Genomic DNA, 19948 nt, shown 5'->3' with positions numbered 1-19948 from the left:
TTAACTATTTACCCAGCAAACTTCAATAGAGTTAAATAGAAATGTACTACAATACATAAAGTTTTGTATTAAAAAGGACTTTATACATCCTACCAATATGAGATTTCTTTAGTCTACTTCTCAGTTACTTTCCAGATTTACAATGTGAAACAATGAAGTCTCAAGGGAGAAAGTCAGCAATGTCTTCTAGAGTTATTACTTGGCATTTGCTGCTATTTCAAGTACACAAAAGACATTCTATAAAAGTCTTTTTCTAAAAATGTGTTCTTTTAGTTAACCTCTACAACACAATTGCTCAGGACATGAAAAAAATGTAGACTAATACATGGAGATAGTGGAAGAACAGAAAATGTAACAAAGTAAAGGTCATAAGTAGAAAAGAAAGCAGTAGTCAAGAAAAATGTTGTGGGTATTCCTAAAGACGTCTGAAGTTGACATAGAAGTAAATTCTCAATGGATATAGCACACAACCCATGCACTAACACGGTGAACATTGAAATTAAGTATTAGGCATAATTATTTTAAATAAGCTCCTATAGCAGTGGAAAGGAAGACCACAGGATGAAGAGAAGTGAGACTATGACACAGTGCACATGACTTCTCTGTGCTTGCTCTGTGGTAACCTCTATATTGATCTCTCTCTCTCTCTCTCTCTCTCTCTCTCTCTCTGTGTTTCCTGTTAATTTCACTTTAAATATTAAATCCAATAGAGAGAAGAAAGACAATGATGTGGTGAGCCTCAAAGCAGGACACTGCAGTTATGGAATCCCATCAATCCATAGGTTTTCTTTCCCAGCTTACAATGGGGCTATCAGATTACACAGAATTACACAACAGTCAATATCAAAATCAGGAAGTAGCTGAATGTTCAATATTTTTCCTTTCATTCAGCTATTCCTGATGTTCTGAATGAAGAACGGTTGTGTGGCTCTATGTATTTAACTAAAACATAGCATCCAGTAGTAAAAGATTTTCTTTCAAGCATCATGTGAATGCTGATCTTTGGTTGGAAAGACAGAAGAAGATAGGAAGGAAGGAGGGAAGGGAAGGAGGGAGGGAGGAAACTGGAAAGTTCTTGGAATCCAAAGCAACAGTTGGCACTTTGGTGGCACAAAGAGCCTGTTGCAGAAACTCAAGGAATGTAAGGAAATAACTGAAATAATCAAGCAGGAGGGAGAGAGGCAGACAAGTCTAAAAAAAAAAAAAAATGAACTGACCATTTCTCCTGTATATATAAACCAGATATTTCTTTAATCTTTGTTCTTTTCTGGCCAGGATAAAACATGTTGTGCTAGAAAATCTTTGCCACCAGCTGTACTGGTTGTATTGGTTGTATAAACATAGGCAGAAAGCAAATGTGCGGAAAATTACATGGTTAACAGTTGTTATTTATATCTTAAAAACATGTAAATTATGGTTGGAAGTAGGAGTCAAGGAACAGGTAAATACTCCAATCTCTGTGGCTACTGCGGTTTTGGGATCCTGAGTACCAACGAGACTTACGTATTACCCTGTGACCGAGATGTGGTTCCTGTCCCCTGCACTGAAGGATCAGCAACACTAGAATTGGTGGCAGAAGCCACAGCAAAAGCACCATCAATAAGGGTACAAGCCATGGTTCATGAGCCCAGCCACTTAAAGCTTATTTAGATGCTTCTCAGGGATGCCTTTAGTAAACTGGCACTAGGTATGTTCATCGTGGCTTTGTCTTCATTGTTCATTCAAGGACAGGCCTGTGAACCCTAATGCAATAACTTCTAGAATGTGATGACCTGTTACTGGATGAATACAAATTAGAAGATACTGAGGTATTGGAAAAGACGAAGAAAATGCGAAAGTAAGGAAATGAACACAAGAAAGATAACAAAAAAAGCTGTTTTTGAACAAAGATAATTTAAACTTTTGGGAATGGGAAATATATATTAACACATATACATATGTAAGCCATAGCACCACAATTCTCTATCACCCTTCATTAAAAATCCCAAGTATAAATTAGCTACGGAAAAGCCATATGTTTATGTTGAATTAACATAAACAAATTAAGTTATTCTTCTAAGCCATAAATTTTTAATTATTAGTTTTTCTTTTCTAATCCCCTCTCCTTATGATTTTTCATTTATGGTCTCACTCATTTCTTCTCTCGCCATCTTGGTCTCTCTTCCATTCAAACGCGGTGCTCACAGAAAAAGGAGTAAAAATGAAGACTTGTCGAGAAAATGATTGAAGGAGCGAAGAATTAGACATGGGTTATGAGGAATTTAGAAATAAAAGGTGAGAATAAGAACAAGGTGGGAACAGTCTCCCTGCCCCATTCTCAGCCTGTGTGAACCTGTGTATTTCTGAGCACAACTGCCATTCACTGTGGCTACATGACAACACTGACACAGGAATCAGCCCAGGGTAAAAGTCCTATTCCTATAGGAGTTTCAAACTGAAATCAGTCAATTCAAAGATTATGTCCTACAGGGCACTGTAGAATGATGCCCATGTTAGAAATTCACACCAGTGGTCTAACGTATATGCTACTTAACCTTCTATATTATTTATTACAAACCACTTTTCTATCACAGTTATAATCACAATGCTATCACCCAAAGAATGGCCTTTATATATCTCGCCAGTTTAGACATGAAAACCAAACTGCTTGGCATCTGAGATGTGCAGAATTAATCCTTTAAAGACATAAAATTCGGACATAAAATTAAATGAAGGTTTTAGCTGTAATGTTGGGTTGTTTGCCTTGATATGTATCTCATTACAAATGAAACTATTAGAAATTCATAGAGAGAAATGTTAATAAGATTTTCAGACAATATGATGCATACCTTGAGCTTCATCTGTTATAACAGTTTCTTTTTTTTGACGAAGGAGTTTCCACGGAGGTGTAGGAGGTAGTTTTGGTGGTGCTATAAGGGGGCAAGACCTAGTTCTGGTCACCAGCACAGGATGGCTACAGACGTGGGAAAGCCCATATTCCCTAAGCTTCTCAGCAGAATCAGCCTAAAAGGTGGAAGGCAGATTTAAAAGGATTCTTGTATTTGCTTCATGCACTTAAGATAATACTTTTCGTCATTATAAAAATACTATCACCACTAGAGAGACATAGTGGTAATAAGAAAAAAAAACCACCCGTATTTCTACATCCCTTAACATAAGCACTATTACTCTTTGTATTTCTTTCCATCTTTTAAGTTATCTGGGGCCCCTTTCCTTATTTACAAAATGAGAGACTAGAACCAGAAGCCACTTTTCAAGTTCTAAGAGTTTAAGATTCTATGAGATTGCAGAAGTCTTAGTATATCAGTTTTGGTGCAAAATTAATCAACTACTATTTTTATAGGTTAAAGCTTTGATGCAGTACTTAACATGTAAAGTCTTTGTTAGTTTGTTTTTTTAAGCACCAGCAATTGCTACATAGTGTTCAAAAAAACCCACTGCCTTTAGGCGTCAGGTCCATGAGGGTAAGTGGTTGCCTTGTCTACAGATTATGTCCTCAGGCTCCGCCCACACGAAATCCTCATGATCACGCCTGACAATGGAGGCATTTACAGAAGGACAGAGGGTAGAGGCTGCCCTGTGTCCTGCCTGATCAAGTCATTTCCCAGGCAGATGCTTTCCATATTCTACGGTTCAGATCTCCTGAAGCCACTTGGCTTTGGAACAATTCAGAATAAGATTTAAGTAGAAATTCAGTTACTGACTGATGGCTGAAATATGCTGTAAGTAATCAAAAAGTATGTGAAAGTGAAAGTAATGCACACTGTAGTCAAATTCTCATGTTCACGGTCTAAATATTGAAACATTTAAAGTAAAATAAAATATTAACTACCTTAAAGTCAGTTTTGCCAGTAACTATTTTTCTTCCTAGTGATTTTGCATCATTGATTTCTATGCAAATAGCAATGTTTGAAAATGTAAATTTATAAAGCAGTCATTTAAATTGGGATCAGAAACCCACCTTTTAGCCTATTCTAAATTATTGCCTCAGCTACAACATGCATTGCTGTTGTGGCTGTTTTTCTGTAGTTCAAAGTATAGCTCAATCTATAGTTGAGGCACAAAATAGGCGGGGGTATCCCTGAGCTAGAACAGTTCTTCCTGAATCCAGAGATTAATTATGATTGTAATAATTAATAATTGTAAGAAAGAGTTAATCAGTGCATTATTAAGTCCAGTAGAGCCATTTAAAAGCATTATAAATATGTGAAATAAAGAGGAGAGCACTTCAATGTTTTATTTATTTTTTTTAAATGCCTAATTTAAAGGAGAGGAAAATGTCACATCCCCTTTATCCCATCTGTGAATGTTAACAATTCACTGAAAAAATTCAGAAACCCCTGGAATTATGCCTTAGAGTGGCTTAAAATTTTTTTTCGTAGATGCTATAAAGGCTAAACCTTTTTTGTACAACTTTAACTCTGTCAAATTTTACAAGTTTCCCAACACCTGAAAGGAACTCTTTCCAATAAGAATTTATGGAAGAATATATTGCTGTTATTCAATAACTTAATGTCTCGGTATAGTAATAAAAATACATTACTGTAAAATTTACATTTAAATAATATCCAAAGTAGTATTTATAAGTTGAATAATTCCCAGATAGTTTACTGTTCAAAAATTTGGTCTACATTTCTCAACTCCTTTTTACAATTGCAACCACAATTGTTGTCTGTTTGTTTTCTTTTTTGAGCTGAAGAGCATCAGAAAATAAAACTATTTAAGGCATGTAGAAAATATAAGATATTGTGTCAAATAATTAAGTATGGTATTTTCACCTATTGTATTGTTTGAATAATCCACAAAAGTACTAGCTTGATGTAAGGTATGTAAGCCAGTTTCTCATACTTCGTTTTATTTCCAACATACTACACAATACTTCTGAATGACATAAAGTAATGCTATTAATAATAGTTATAGTTTGATATTAAGAAACTTTGTTCAAGGGGCACAAATTTCCTTAGATTAGAATTAGGGACAGAGAGAAGTTTAGAATAGTGAAACATTCTAGTGAAATACTGCAAAGGCCTTCAAGAAATATTTTTGAATAATTCATTATGTAAGACAAATTAGAAGTTTCCTTCCACTCCCTTACCCCATCCCACCTCAGACATTCTAAAAGCAGGGTTTTGAGCAGATAGGAGAGGCTTTTTTCGAACTCCCAACTCACCCATTTAAATAAAACTAAAACCATTTAGAAGACCCAGGAGCAAGAGGATGGGGGGATAATGTGGGGTAATTCTTAACACTTTGCTTCTTCCCAAGTTTATTTTTTTTTTATTCTTGCATTCTTTACCAATTCTTTAAATAAAGGGAAAGTATTGACTTCATTTTTACAGCCTGGTCTCATTGTCTTTGGGGTTAGAATTTTTTGCAATGTGCTCCATTTAACAAAATTCCACTAGAACAGAACTTGTTTTCTGTAGATTCAGCTTGAAAATATTATATATATCATCTTTACATTCTGATTTTTACCAGGAGAATGTGTTCATCCTAATAGCTAATGTAAAAGAATCAGCAGGAGACTGTAACGTTGTAGTCAATTCATTACAGCCTTGAAGTTCATTTCATTACTGTTATAGACACTGGGCTCATTTCTGAAACTCTGGGCCCTTTAAGTCATTTCAACCCCCCAAAGGAGGATTTATAATACTCTGCACATCCTGGCTCCCTCCCACATCTCTAGCTGCCTCTAAGACTTCTCCCTTTGCAATCTGTTCAACCTCTAGTAGTGCCTCGAACCCAGTGGGTTCTCCTTCACCTTCAGACTTTCCCACATAAGCTTCCCTCTGCTTCAAGCACACTTTTTGCTATTTTCCAGGCTAACATCTTAAAGCCACTGCTTAAACATTTTTTTCCCCCTTTGGGAAGACTTCCTAGTCACCCACTGGAGAGAAATTTGTGTTTCTGCTATGTGTCCAATACTCATTTTTCCACTCCTTCATTAATTCATTTATTTGATCACTCATTAAACTTTATTTTATTTTAATGCTACATCTACTATGTTCCAGGCACCCTCTATTATGAGAGTCTTCTAACTTTATTACTGTTGTTGCTCATCTGCCTTTCTCATTGACTCTAAACTTTGTGGGGAGCATCCTTATTAATCATGTTCGTCATGGTGTCCTCAGATCCCAGCTCATTGTTTAGGACATGTGGGCTAATTCAATTAATAAACAATTAATAAACATCTGTTGAATTAATGAATAAACATGAGTTTCTTTGTCTTTTCAATTAAAAATTTTGTGTTTACAGGTTTTTCAGTAGGACAGCAAAAAGTTCAAGTGGATTATTTTGCACCTTCTTTGTGTAATGAAGATGTAAATTCTATCTTTATATTTTTCAGTTTTAAAAAGTGTTTAAGTACTTCCCATACATGAGGCCAGGACACTACATAAAGCATGGCTCATGTTCTTTTGTAGTCCATGATGTTAGACTACTGGAATATCTAAGACAACACCTAGGCCAAGGCTGGGTAAGGAGATTAAAAAAAAATCAGGGCTGACATAGCCAGCTCAAATCCTAACTCAGAAGACTCGGAAGCCTGAGAAGCATACTAGGATTTAACCATGGCTAAAGGTAAATAACTTTGAATTAAAAACAGAGACACTGCCTCTTTCTCTACATTCATAATGGCACATTACGTTCTATTGTCTTTACAATATTACCCTTGGTATATTACTGAGTTTCGCAGGAAGGAATGGTTTCTATCTAAAAAGAAAGAAGGAGCAGGCGGAAGAGGAAGGAGGGAAGGAAGGGAGGAAGGGAAGGAAGGAAGGAAGGAAGGAAGGGAGGAAGGGAGGGAGGGAGGAAGGAAGGAAGGAAGGAAGGAAGGGAGGAAGGAAGGAAGGAAGGGAGGAAGGAAGGGAGGAAGGGAGGAAAGAAGGAAGGGAGGAAGGGAGGGGTGAGGGAGGGAGGAAGGGAGGGAGGGAGGGAGGAAGGGAGGGAGGGAGGAAGCAAGCAAGGAAGGGAGGGAGGGAGGAAGGGAGGGAGGGAGGGAGGAAGGAAGGAAGGAAGGGAGGAAGGAAGGAAGGAAGGGAGGAAGGAAGGGAGGAAGGGAGGAAAGAAGGAAGGGAGGAAGGGAGGGGGGAGGGAGGGAGGAAGGGAGGGAGGAAGGAAGGAAGGGAGGAAGGGAGGGAGGAAGCAAGGAAGGAAGGGAGGAGGGAAGGGAGGAAAGAATGAAGGGAGGAAGGGAGGAAAGAAGGAAGGAAGGGAGGGAGGGAGAAAGGGAGGGAGGAAGGAAACGAGGAAGGAATGAAGGGAGGAAGGAAGGGAGGAAGGAAGGGGGAAGGAAAGGAAGCAAAGGAAGAAGAAGGACTGATAACACTATGTCCCTTGGGCAAATCATCCAGAAGATAAATGTAATGCACATAGTAAAGTGCAATAAGCATACAATTGAAACAGTGTAAACATTTCAACCAAATTTCTATTCAATTTTTAATACTCAGCTATTTCTAACTAACCAAATAATTATATCAACATCTTCTTATACTTTGATGTAGTGATTTCAGAACATATAGAATTCTAGCAATAAAGTGTTGGATGTCTAAATGTTCCCCAAAGTGTTAGGAATCAATACAAATACAATAGGTTGTTTTCTAAGTAGACTGAAGAGTAATCTGGCTTTACTCTTTAAAAGGGGAGGAGAAAAATGATTTTTTATGTTCCAGAACCAAAGATGACTTAAAAAATTATGGCAAACCATTGCATCCCATGTAACTATTAAATATGATGTCAAATATTTCACATCATGGGAAAATGTTAATGATACAGTGTCAAGTGAAAAAGCTGGTTTCTAAACAGAAAGTAAAATAGAATTCCCCTGTGTAAAAAAGTTTATACCCATGTACACATAGAAAATATGCAGACAAGAAAAAATGTCAAACTGTATACGCCAAAATGTTAATAGTGTCTATGACTAGGTATTTATACTATGAATAGTTTAATTTTATTATCTTTGTCCATATTTTCTAAGTTTTCTATAACTTGTTAGATTTATAAGAAAAAAGCAATTAACATTTTTGTGTGTATTACTTTAAAATACAAGGAGCTCATAGCAGTGGTTTACTAGCCCTCAATATGCATTTATTTAAGTTGTCTTAGGTTAAGAAAATGTGTATGACCTGTTTATAGAAAGATGATTTATTATTATTTAGGAGTGACTTACACACTTCTCACTGAAATATATAATTTGATGCCTTCTGTTTACAATGAAAGGAACTGATAAAAATATATGAGACTACATATTTTTTTTTGTAGTTAAAATTATTGCAGTCATCTAAGAAAATTTTGGATGTTCCAGGTACCTGTACCTAAGTGCCTAATTATAGAGATAACAAGACTGAAATTCAGGAGTGAAATTTTGATTAAATTCTGATATACCTTCTACTACAAGTACACGCACACACACACATACACACACCATAAATTATACTGAATTTCTTGGCCTTGAGTACTTACCATCTTCTCTAATAAAAAGATCTTCTTTTCAAACAAATAGAGAGGTGTAAAGGTAGCATATACAACCATCTGAGGGGACTGTATTGCTGAAGAACCTGTAAAACCAAACACATATTGCATCATGGAAATTCTAGACAAAATGGAACTGGCAGGTCGTGGTAGACTGTTCAAATTCCTTAATGAACTTATCTTTGCTGATGAAATATAGGTAAATGACTCTGCATGCATATAATAAATGTTAAATCTCAAATGTACATCTATTTTATAGAATGTCTCATCAGTTTTACCTTCACAATGGTACCATATAATTCATTAAGAAATCATTTTACTTCATTGTAAAAGAGTTATTACATAAACTCACTCTAGCTATCTGTCAATGTAACTTAGCTTTCATAGAATCTTTATTTTGAATTTAAGGAATTCTGGGAGTTTCTATGTCATTTCAAGTAGAAAGAAAACATAAATAAATTAATCCTCGCATGAAGAAGGGAAACTAAGAAGGTAACTTAGTTTGGAATGTTTAATGCCTGTAGATTTGCTCCTGAATATCAATATTTATTCATGTGTTCCTTAATATCCCTGAAATTACACCATTTGATTCATGATGCTTTTGTTCTTTAAAGATTCTGGCCAAAATAATAGAATTTATTTTCCTCTATTGTTTTTATTTTTAATTAAAAGGTTTTGATTTATTCCTTTAAAATTCACACACTTAAGAAAAACAGAAATATAGATGAATGGAACAGGATAGAAAGCCCAGAGATAAACCCATGCACATATGGTCACCTTATCTTTGACAAAGGAGGCAAAAATATACAGTGGAGAAAAAACAGCCTCTTCAATAAGTGGTGCTGGGAAAACTGGACAGGGACATGTGAAAGTATGAAATTAGAACACTCCCTAACACCATACACAAAAATAAACCCAAAATGGATTAAAGACCTAAATGTAAGGCCAGACACTATCAAACTCTTAGTGGAAAACATAGCAGAACACTCTATGACATAAGTCACAGCAAGATCCTTTTTGACCCACCTCCTACAGAAATGGAAATAAAAACAAAAATAAACAAATGGGACCTAATGAAACTTCAAAGCTTTTGCACAGCAAAGGAAACCATAAACAAGACCAAAAGACAACCCTCAGAATGGGAGAAAATATTTGCAAATGAAGCAACTGACAAAGGATTAATCTCCAAGAGTTACCAGCAGCTCATGCAGCTCAATATCAAAAAAACAAACAACCCAATCCAAAAATGGGCAGAAGACCTAAATAGACATTTCTCCAAAGAAGATATACAGATTGCCAACAAACACATGAAAGAATGCTCAACACCATTAATCATTAGAGAAATGCAAATCAAAACTACAATGAGATATCATCTCACACTGGTCAGAATGGCCATCATCAAAAAATCTACAAACAATAAATGCTGGAGAGGGTGTGGAGAAAAGGGAATCCTCTTGCACTGTTGGTGGGAATGTAAATTGATAAAGCCACGGAGAAAAGTATGGAGGTTCCTTAGAAAACTAAAAATAAAACTAACATACGACCCAGCAATCCCACTACTAGGCATATACCCTGAAAAAACCATAATTCAAAAAGAGTCATGTACCACAATGTTCATTGCAGCTCTATTTACAATAGCCAGGACATGGAAGCAACCAAAGTGTCCATCAACAGATGAATGGATAAAGAAGATGTGGCACATATATACAATGGAATATTACTCAGCCATAAAAAGAAACGAAATTGAGTTATTTGTAGTGAGGTGGATGGACTTAGAGTCTGTCATACAGAGTGAAGTAAGTCAGAAAGAGAAAAACAAATACCGTATGCTAACACATATATATGGAATCTAAGGGAAAAAAAGGTCATAAAGAACCTAGGGGCAAGACGGGAATAAAGACACAGACCTACTAGAGAATGGACTTGAGCATATGGGGAGGGGGAAGGGTAAGCTGTGACAAAGTGAGAGAGTGGCATGGACATATATACACTACCAAATGTAAAATCGATAGCTAGTGGGAAGCAGCTGCAGAGCACAGGGAGATCAGCTCGGTGCTTTGTGACCACCTAGAGGGGTGGGATAGGGAGGGTGGGAGGTAGGGAGACGCAAGAGGGAAGAGATACGGGAACATGTGTATATGTGTAGCTGATTTACTTTATTATAAAGCAGAAAATAACACACCATTGTATAACAAGTATATTCCAATAAAGATGTTAAAAAAAATTCACACACTTACATTTCACTGCACTAGATAATATGTTTATTGAAGAATAATATCTTTAGAACCACAATATATAAATTAGATGTGAATGCTGGATCACTCTAAAATGGATTAAGATGTGAAATATGCCAAACTTGTAAAAATATGTTTTTACATTTAAAAAGTAAACTTTGTATATGTAGGGGAGCAAAATTTGTCACCTTAAAATGTGTCTCTTTGTCATCAGGATTATTTTAGGCTTTTTTTTTTTTAAGAACAGAGTACTCAGGAATTCTTTCTTTTTACCTCCCCCTTAACTGCCTAAAAGAATTCAGGTAAAGGGCCTGGTCCAGGAAAAGCACTATCACCAGAGATACCTACAAAGAATATGGGCTAAGTGTGGTAGGGCAGGCCCTAGAGACAAGATTCCTCTCTGTGTCCCACTGCCTCTGCATGGTAGAGCAAACATGTGTTTACCAAACATTTGCTTTTCAATATCCAGGTGAATTGCCTTCCTCCCTTTTGAAGTCACAAACCCCCGACCCCCTTTTCTTTCTCTCAGATGGTAGATAAGCCTCAATTGCCTAACCTGTCCTTGGGTTTCATTCTTCTTATGAGGCCTCATACATACATATTATTCTTTTTCTTCTGTTAATCTGTCTCATGTCAATTTAATTCTTAGACCAGCCAGAAGAACCTGGAGTAGAAGGAAATTTTTTCCTTCTCTAACACATATTTTTCATGCAGCAGAGATCTGAACCCAGGCAATTTACTCCACAGCCCAAACTTTGAACCACATTCTGTATCTAGAGGTTGACTTAACTATGAGTTTGGTAGAAAAAAAGACATTGTTATCATCATTTTCACAAAGAAAGAAACTCAAAGAAAGGTTTAGCCATTCTCACAAACATGAATAATTATCAGTAACTTTGGGACTGTTATGTCATCCACTATCAAAAAAGATTGCTTAAGTCATCACTATAAGAAAACAAGTTTTTGTATAAAATTAAAAATATAATGACTAGCGTTTGTATTTTCTCTACCAAACCACCAGACATGTTTCTGTAAAAATACAAAGCCAGAACTATGAAAATGCTCTCATGAAAAAACACAGTAATGTATTAAGAAAGAAGACAAAAGGAAAAAAAAAACTAGATAAAGCATAGTGCTGGAGGTAAATGGACATGTTTTCATGTAAAGAAGGATGAACTGAGAATTATGATATACACTCTGGAAGTACTAAGATAGATGACCCAATGTTAGGACTATAAAGTTTAAAATATATATTTTATATATCAACATATATATAAAATTTACACAAGGAGGACATATATTAATACATATTAATATATAATTATATATTTATATAAATATATTTATATATTTTATAATAAAAATGTGTACTAACATATATATTTTGATTAGTATTATATATCCTCCTTCATGTAAACACTTCTGTGAGTGTTGTACCATAAGAACTTGGATAACATTGTCTCATATGTAGGATCTTGCTCTGTTATGCATAATCATGTGAGGGCCTAACAATTATGGGCAACCTTGAAAAGCTTATTTAGACATGTCTAAACAGGAAATACATTTCTATGCTACACTGTTTTCCAGCATTTTAGGAAATAAGTACAATAATTATTATTCTAGGAGACTGAGAACTTACAATCTGACAGAGACTGTAGAGAATATTGTACGTCTGATGAGGGCCTTGAACCATGAAGAGACCATTTGAACTTTTCCTTTTCTTTTTCCTTCTCTCCATCTTTACTCCTCTTCTTTCCAAGGTCTTTTGCATCAGCTTTCTCCAACATATTAAAAAAATGTAATAAATCTTTTAACTACAAAACCTCAATGTATGTTGCTTATTAAGTCATTGTGTTGAAAAGAAAGTTAAATAGTAGTATTTAACTTATTTAAGTGTAAAACAATAGCCATAAATTTCCCCAAGTACTACTCTTCTCAAATTAGTAACATCAAAATAAAGCAAAAGAAAACTTTGAAAATTGACATGTATTGTGAAAGACATGCAGCATTATTTATTATTGACTACACATAACTTTATGTTAAATGTAGATGATCAGTTGAATATAATTTATTCATATAAAATCATGGTGTCAGGCTGATTTTCTCATTTAAAAAAGAAAAAAAAACAAACAAACAGAAAAGAAAGTACTTAAAGTTGAGTCCTAAATGTGGAGCCCTCTTAGATCTTCTTTACTTGGGGCTTGCATTTCAAGAAACACAGCTTTCTGCCTCCAGAATATCTTCTGGTGGAAACTGGCCACCAACCAACGTCCACAAACCAACATCTGATTGTCCACATGTTGTGTGTAGTAAAACCCAGTACCCAGAACCATCCACCATTTGAATTTCCATTCACATTTACATTTCTATGAAACATGTTCTCCTTCAACTTAGAAAAATCCCCTAAGCTTTTTTATTTCCTAATAAATCCCTTCCAATTCTAAAACAGAAATTTCAAATTTCTGCCATTCATTCTTTCATCATTTGCTAAACTTGTAATCACCATTGATCAGGTTGTTTGGTTTTTTTTAATTTGCATAAATGAAAACTATAACATTAACAACTTGTACTCTTCCTTAGCTTCTAAAGTAAATCTATCTCATAGCTTTTATAGTAGATTTAACATCTATGTTAGATACAAAGGCAAAGATAACTATAACTTTAAGTGTAGGATGAGATATTTTATTGGGAAACAAGTACAAAAAACAGATTATCAGAATTTTATTTTGTGGCTTTTCTATAAATATTTGGCAAAACTAATTATAGGTAATAATATATGACTTCATGTATGATTTTAAAATGGGATTTTAAAAGCCTTTAAATGCCTATTCAGAATTCATAATTTAAAATAATATAGTATATAATAAAAATTATAAGTAGAAAAACACACTTTTCACATAGAAATTTGGAAAGTATGCAAAAATGTTTACCAAAATGTGTTTTTGCCAATGCCGTGAGTAAATCTGTTGCTCCTCTGTCACCTCATTTCACCCATCTGGCCAACCCCTCTGAATAAAAGTAGCAGCTGAGTCCTACTGGACATGGCCTTCCTCTAGTTCTGCAAGCTTCTGCCACATCTATTTTAAATAACAACGAGAACCTTCATCTCCACCTCCACTTCACTCTCAGCTCGTAGAGAATAGAATCCTTTTGTCAGAAACCCTCAGCTTCTCCCTATCAAACTCATTCATCCACTGACATGTGCATCTGTCCTCTCCCATGCCCTGTGCCCACCCGTTAGGATGGAGGAGACTTTGCTCCCTGGTTTGGTCCAATCCCTTCACCTGGGCTCTCTGGAAACTTACACTATGGCTGTCATCTCAACTGCATCTTCCCAATCACTTAAAAATACTTCTTCATCAGGTAAAAATTTAAATATCTTTCACGGGTCCCCTACATTCCCTGTCAGCTTCCACTTTGTTGCTCTCCTGTTCTTCACAGACAAACTTCTAACAGGAGTGTTTATACATTATTTTACTTCCCACTTATTTCTTAACCTCTCCAATGTGTCTTCCACGCCCATCACTTACCAATGCCCTGCGACCTCCATATCACAAAATCCAGCAGAGAAACTTGAATTCTCCTCATATTTCAACTCTCAACACTACTTGACACAATCTCCCTGATTCTTAAAACACTCTTTTCCTTTGACTTCAGTAGCAACATGCTCTGCTGGTCTTCTTCCTGTTTCTCTGGTCATCCTTTAACCTCTTTTGCCAGCTCATTATTTGGTACCCAGTTCTCAGATATTTAGCTTCTTTAAGGCTGAGTCTTAAGCTTCTTAGTCTTCTCACTTTACACCATCTCCTTGGGAATATCATTCATTGTTTAATTTGTCACACATTTGTCAATGATTCCCAAAATATATCACCAGCCTGGAACTCCTGACATGAAAGTACACTTGATTTCTTAAAGGCACTTCAAATTCAATATGTTCTGAGTCATTCTGTGATCTCTCCTCATAAAGCCGTTCCTCTTTTGGCATTACCCCTCTCAATAAAAGGTACTACCATCTATCCAGTTGTGGAAGTCAGAATTCTACACATCATCTTTGCCACATTCTGCCATTTTTTACATTTTAAATATCTCTCAATCATTTACTTTATCTGCCTCTCCACTATGACTGTCCTATTACCCTACGCCAAGCTACTATTGTCTCTGACCTGAGCTGATGCAAAGGTCTCCAAATTGTTTTTTCTGAGCTGATGCAAAAGTCTCCAAATTGTTTTTTCTATGTCCACTCATGTCACTGACTCTCCACCCCTACGTGCACACCAAGTTATTTTCTTCTCAGAGAACCAGAATATCCTTTTGAAAATGTGAAATAGATCATGACTCAACCCTAAACTCTTCATTAGCCATCAACTGCTCCTTGGTAAAGATCAATCATCACAATATGACCTGGAGGATTTGACATGATCGCTCTCCTATCTATTTCTCCAGGCTCTTCTTAAGCCACTTTATTCCACGCATCCTCTCCTCCAGCTAAACATATCTTCTACCAGGTCTTCCAAATCATTGTCATTCCTGTTACTTCTTCATAATAATTATATCTGCTGTCTCCTCTACCTAGAATGCTCTTCCCTTCTCAGTCCTTAATCTTCCTCCAGATATTCCTATCATCTTTGCAAACACAGCTCAAAATTCCTTAGGGAATTCTTCCTTGATGCCCCAGACTAGGTCTTTCATATGAACTCCTAAAGTTTCCTGTATTTCCCTTCAAGACTCATGTATTAGTATGTATTTTATGATTTTTTAAATTAATGTTAGTCCCATTCACTAGACCTTAGCTCTAGGAAGTGAGTTCCACACCTGATTTTGTTCATCAAGTTATCACTAATTCCTGGAACACTTACTGATATTCTCAGTAAGTAGTATATTGAATGGCTTGTTAAATGGAGGGATGGATAGACAGAAGTTAACTTGTGATACATGAGAAAGGGATTCCAGGTTGAAATTAATTTAGGATACACTGGGTAAAACAAATTTAATCTGGCTTTTTTTTTGCTTTCTTTTATAAAGTAATGCACATTAGATCATTTTAAATGGCACTGATGATAGCCAGATATCACACACACAATTTTTTTGTATATTTTTGAGGAACATTTACAGTGATTATTTCTGGGCAGTATATGGTTGGAAATGCTGGTTGATAAGATCTAGATAAGGACAAAATATCAGTATCTTATAAAACATAAACATTTGAAAGATCATTACAGATGCTATCACAGTACACAAAAAAGCTGAGTATTTTCTAGTATATTTAACTCTACTATACAAGTATTATTGTTCATATGTATGGCTATATGAAATATTTTATAAAAATAAAATAAATAATGATTAAATCTATTTCCCACTTAAGAAGAAATTCGCCTACAGTTTGTAAAAGAACTCGAAAATTTTTTTTCCAGATTTTAACTTTCACCTTACAATAACCTGCAAATCATAATCTAATCTGTGTCCATTTCACACTTCCTGAAAAGGAAAACAGGACAACTTCTCTCCTTTGGTATTCTGGTCGATTCCACTCTACATATAACATATAAGATAGATGTGTTTAAGGGAAATTGAAAACTTAATGTGTTTTTCTATATTAATAATATATTAATTTAGTATCATCAAAATATATAATTGCCTTTGATTTTTAAGGAGAGCAAAATATAGTAGAATAATTAACATATGGTAAACACCATTGCAAGTTCTAATATCTTGGAAAGAAAGGACCTTAATTACATGACTGTTTTCACAACACTTAATAAATATAATGACAATAAATAATCATTAAATTAAGCAATGACTAAAGTATAAAGTGTTTATATATAATACCCATATTGAATAACATCATGATATAGAATGTCTTACCCTTTAAAATTCTGTCACTTTTCTCAGGTAATTTTAGTGTTGTTGCTGAACCTTCAGGTTTGAATTCCTTGCCATCTTTCATTTCTTTGCCATCTTTCACTTCTTTCCCATCCTTCATGCCTTTTCCTTGTTCTTTTAATCTGACATCTAGGTCTGTTATTTTGCTTTCAGAGCTGGACTCATCTGACAGCTTAAACTCGGGCAATATTTCTCTCAAGAGCTCCCAAACTTTGTCCATATATCCTGGGCTTAGGTAAAAAACAACATTAATTTCCAAATTAAGCTTTTTATTCCACATCAAGAAATTACTGACAGAAAAAAAATCAACTTGCTATTTCTAAAAACCAATTACAATAGTTACTTCACATGTTAGTTAAAAACACCATTATGTGCTTACTTATTCAGCAAGCTTTGATTGAGTGCCTACTCTGTGGTGGGCTTTGCTGATGCAAGGAGACCAAACACAGAGTTCCAGTTAAAGATGGTGATGTAGGAAGATTCCGAACTCACCTCTTCCTATGGACACAACAAATCTACAGCTATATACAGAACAATTTCCTCTGAAAATAATTTTAAAAAAACTAGGTGAGGAATTCCTTCATATCTGGCAAATGAGAATAAAAACCCATACTGAAGTGGCTAGGAGAGACTGAGACACAGTCTTGCCATAAACCTCACACAGTGTGGTCACACACTGTTTGGAGGGAGCTCACATCCCTAAGCTTTTCCCTGAAGAGTGAAGGGTTTGAACCCCACATAATGGCACCCCAACTTTTAAGACGTGCAGATCAGAGACAAGCTCCCAAAACATCTAGTTTTGAAAGCCAGCAGGGCTTGCATCCACAAGGCCCACAAGGCTATAGCAAACTCAGAAAGAGTTCTTGAAGGGCTCTCACGGACTCACCCATCCCAGGACTCACCCATAGAAGAGCACCCAGTAGGAGACTTTAATATCCCACTGTCACCAATGAATAGATAATCCAGACAGAAAATCAATGAGAAAACATTGGCCTTGGGACTTCCCTGGCAGTCCAGTGGTTAATACTCCATGCTTCTACTGTGGGGGGAGTGAGTTTGATCCCTGGTCAGGGAACTAAGATCCCACATGTAGCGTGACATGGCCAAAAAAAAACAAAGTTAAAAAAAAGAAAACATTGGCCTTGAATGACACATTAAATAGGATGGACTTAGACACATATAGAACATTCCACCCAATAGCAACAGAATACACATTTTTCTCAAATGTACATGGAACATTCTCCAGGATAGATCATATGTTAAGTCACAAAACAACTCTTAATGAGTTCAAGAAGACTGAAGTCATACCATGCATCTTTTCCAACCACAACTCTATGAAACTAGAAATTAATTACAAGAAGAAAACTGGGAAATTCACAGCTAGGTGTAGATTAAACTATATGCTACTGACTAACCAATGGGTCAAAGAAGAAATCAAAAAAATGCTTTGCAATAAATAAAAATGGAAGTACAACATAAGAAAAATACAACAGATACAATGACAACAAAACAAATACAACAAAGCAAAGATAGTTCTAAGAAGTAGTTCTGTGAGAGTGAGTAGCAATACATGTTTACATTAAGAAATACGATCTCAAATAAACTACCTAACTTTACACCTAAAAGAAATAGAAAAAAAAGAACAAATGAAGCTTAAAGTTAGTAGAAGGAAGGTAATAACAAATATCAGAGTGGAAATAAATGAGAGAGACTAAAAAGACAATAGAAAAGATCAAAGAAATTAAGAACTGGTTTTTTGAAAAGATAAGCAAAATTGACAAACCTTTAGACTCACCAACAAAAAAAGAGAGAATACTCAAAGAAAATCAGAAATGAAACTGACACATTGTAATTAATACCACAAAATACAAAGGATCATAAGAGACTACTATAAACAAATATACAAAACAAATTGGTCAACCTAAAAGAAATGGATAAATTCCTAGAAACGTATGATTTACCAAGACAAAGAAATAGAAAATCTGAACGGACTGATTACTAGTAATCAAAAACCTCCCAACAATGAAAAGTCCAGAATCAGAGAGCTTCACTGGTGAATTCTACCAAACACTTACAGAAGAATTAATACCAAAACTTCTCAAATTCATTCAAAAAATAGAAGACAGGGAAAACGTCTAAACTCATTTAACGAGGCCAGCATTACCATGATATCAAAATCAGACAAGGATATCACAAGAAAAGAGAACTACAGATCAAAATCCCTGATGAACATAGATGCAAAAAATTCACAACAGAATGTTAGCAAACAGAATTCAACAATACATTAAAAGGATCATACACCATGATCAAGTGAGATTTATTCCTGGGGTGCAAGAATGATTCAACATTCAGAAATCAATCAGTGTAATACATCACAGTAAAAAAAGGAAGGATAAAAATCATACAGTCATCTCAACAGATGCAGAAAACCATTTGATAAATTCAACATCCATTTATGATAAAAATGCCCAACAAAATGGGGTTAGAGGGAACACACCTCAATATAATAAAAGACATATATGACATGCCCACAGCTAACATCATACTTAATGGTGAAAAGCTGAAAGCGTTTCTCTAAGATCAGGAAAAAGATAAGGATGCCCACTCTCACCACTTTTATTCAGCACAGTATTGGAAGTCTAGCCAGAGCAATAAGGCAAGAAAAGGTAATAAAAGGCTTTTAAATCAGAAAGGAAGAAGTAAAACAGTCATATTTGCAGATGACATAATATTATATATAGAAAACCCTAAGAAACTCCACCCAAAAGCTGTTAGAATAAATAAATTCAGTATAGTTGTAGGATACAAAATCAATATACAAAAATCTTTTGCATTCTATACACTAATAATGAACTATCTAAAAGAGAAATTAGGAAAACAATCTCATATACAACTGCAGCAAATGACCTAGGAATAAACTTAACCAAGGAGGTGAAAGACCTGTACACTGAAAACTATGATATTAATGAGAGAAATTAAAGAAGACACAAATAAATGAAAGATATACAGGGCTTATGGATTGGAAGAATTAATATTGTTAAAATGTCCATACTACCAAAAGCAATCTACATATTCAATGTAATCCCTATCAAAATTCCAATGATATTTTTCACAGAAGTAGAATAAACAATCCTAAAATTTGTATGGAACCACAAAAGATCCTGATTAGCCAAAGTAATCTTGAGAAAGAATAACAAAGCTGGAGGCATCACACTTCCTAATTTCAAACTGTAATACAAAGCCATAGTAGTCAAAAGAGGATGGTATTAGCATAAAAGCAGACACATAGATCAATGGAATAGAATAGAGAAGCCAGAAATAAACCCATGCATATATGGTCAATTAATTTATGACAAAGGAGCCAA

The 19948-nt window shown here is 35.2% G+C and overlaps 1 protein-coding gene across 1 annotated transcript in view; it reads right to left on the bottom strand.

The window, feature by feature from the left end:
- Positions 1 to 19948, bottom strand: part of ADGB (androglobin) — a gene marked incomplete at its 5' end in the record, with an annotated part of 145298 nt that overhangs the window by 81655 nt on the left and 43695 nt on the right. Inside the window, 4 exons of the mRNA XM_079716363.1 lie at positions 2829 to 3003; positions 8461 to 8555; positions 12343 to 12510; positions 16566 to 16813. Of these exons, the coding sequence (XP_079572489.1) occupies positions 2829 to 3003; positions 8461 to 8555; positions 12343 to 12510; positions 16566 to 16813 (686 nt within the window). The remainder of the gene's footprint in view (positions 1 to 2828; positions 3004 to 8460; positions 8556 to 12342; positions 12511 to 16565; positions 16814 to 19948) is intronic.

The sequence above is a fragment of the Hyperoodon ampullatus genome (assembly GCF_949752795.1).
Source record: "Hyperoodon ampullatus genome assembly, chromosome: 12".
Lineage (NCBI taxonomy): Eukaryota > Metazoa > Chordata > Mammalia > Artiodactyla > Ziphiidae > Hyperoodon > Hyperoodon ampullatus.
The sequence above is the reverse complement of the archived record's forward strand: the minus strand, read 5'-3'. Positions and strand labels throughout refer to the sequence as shown.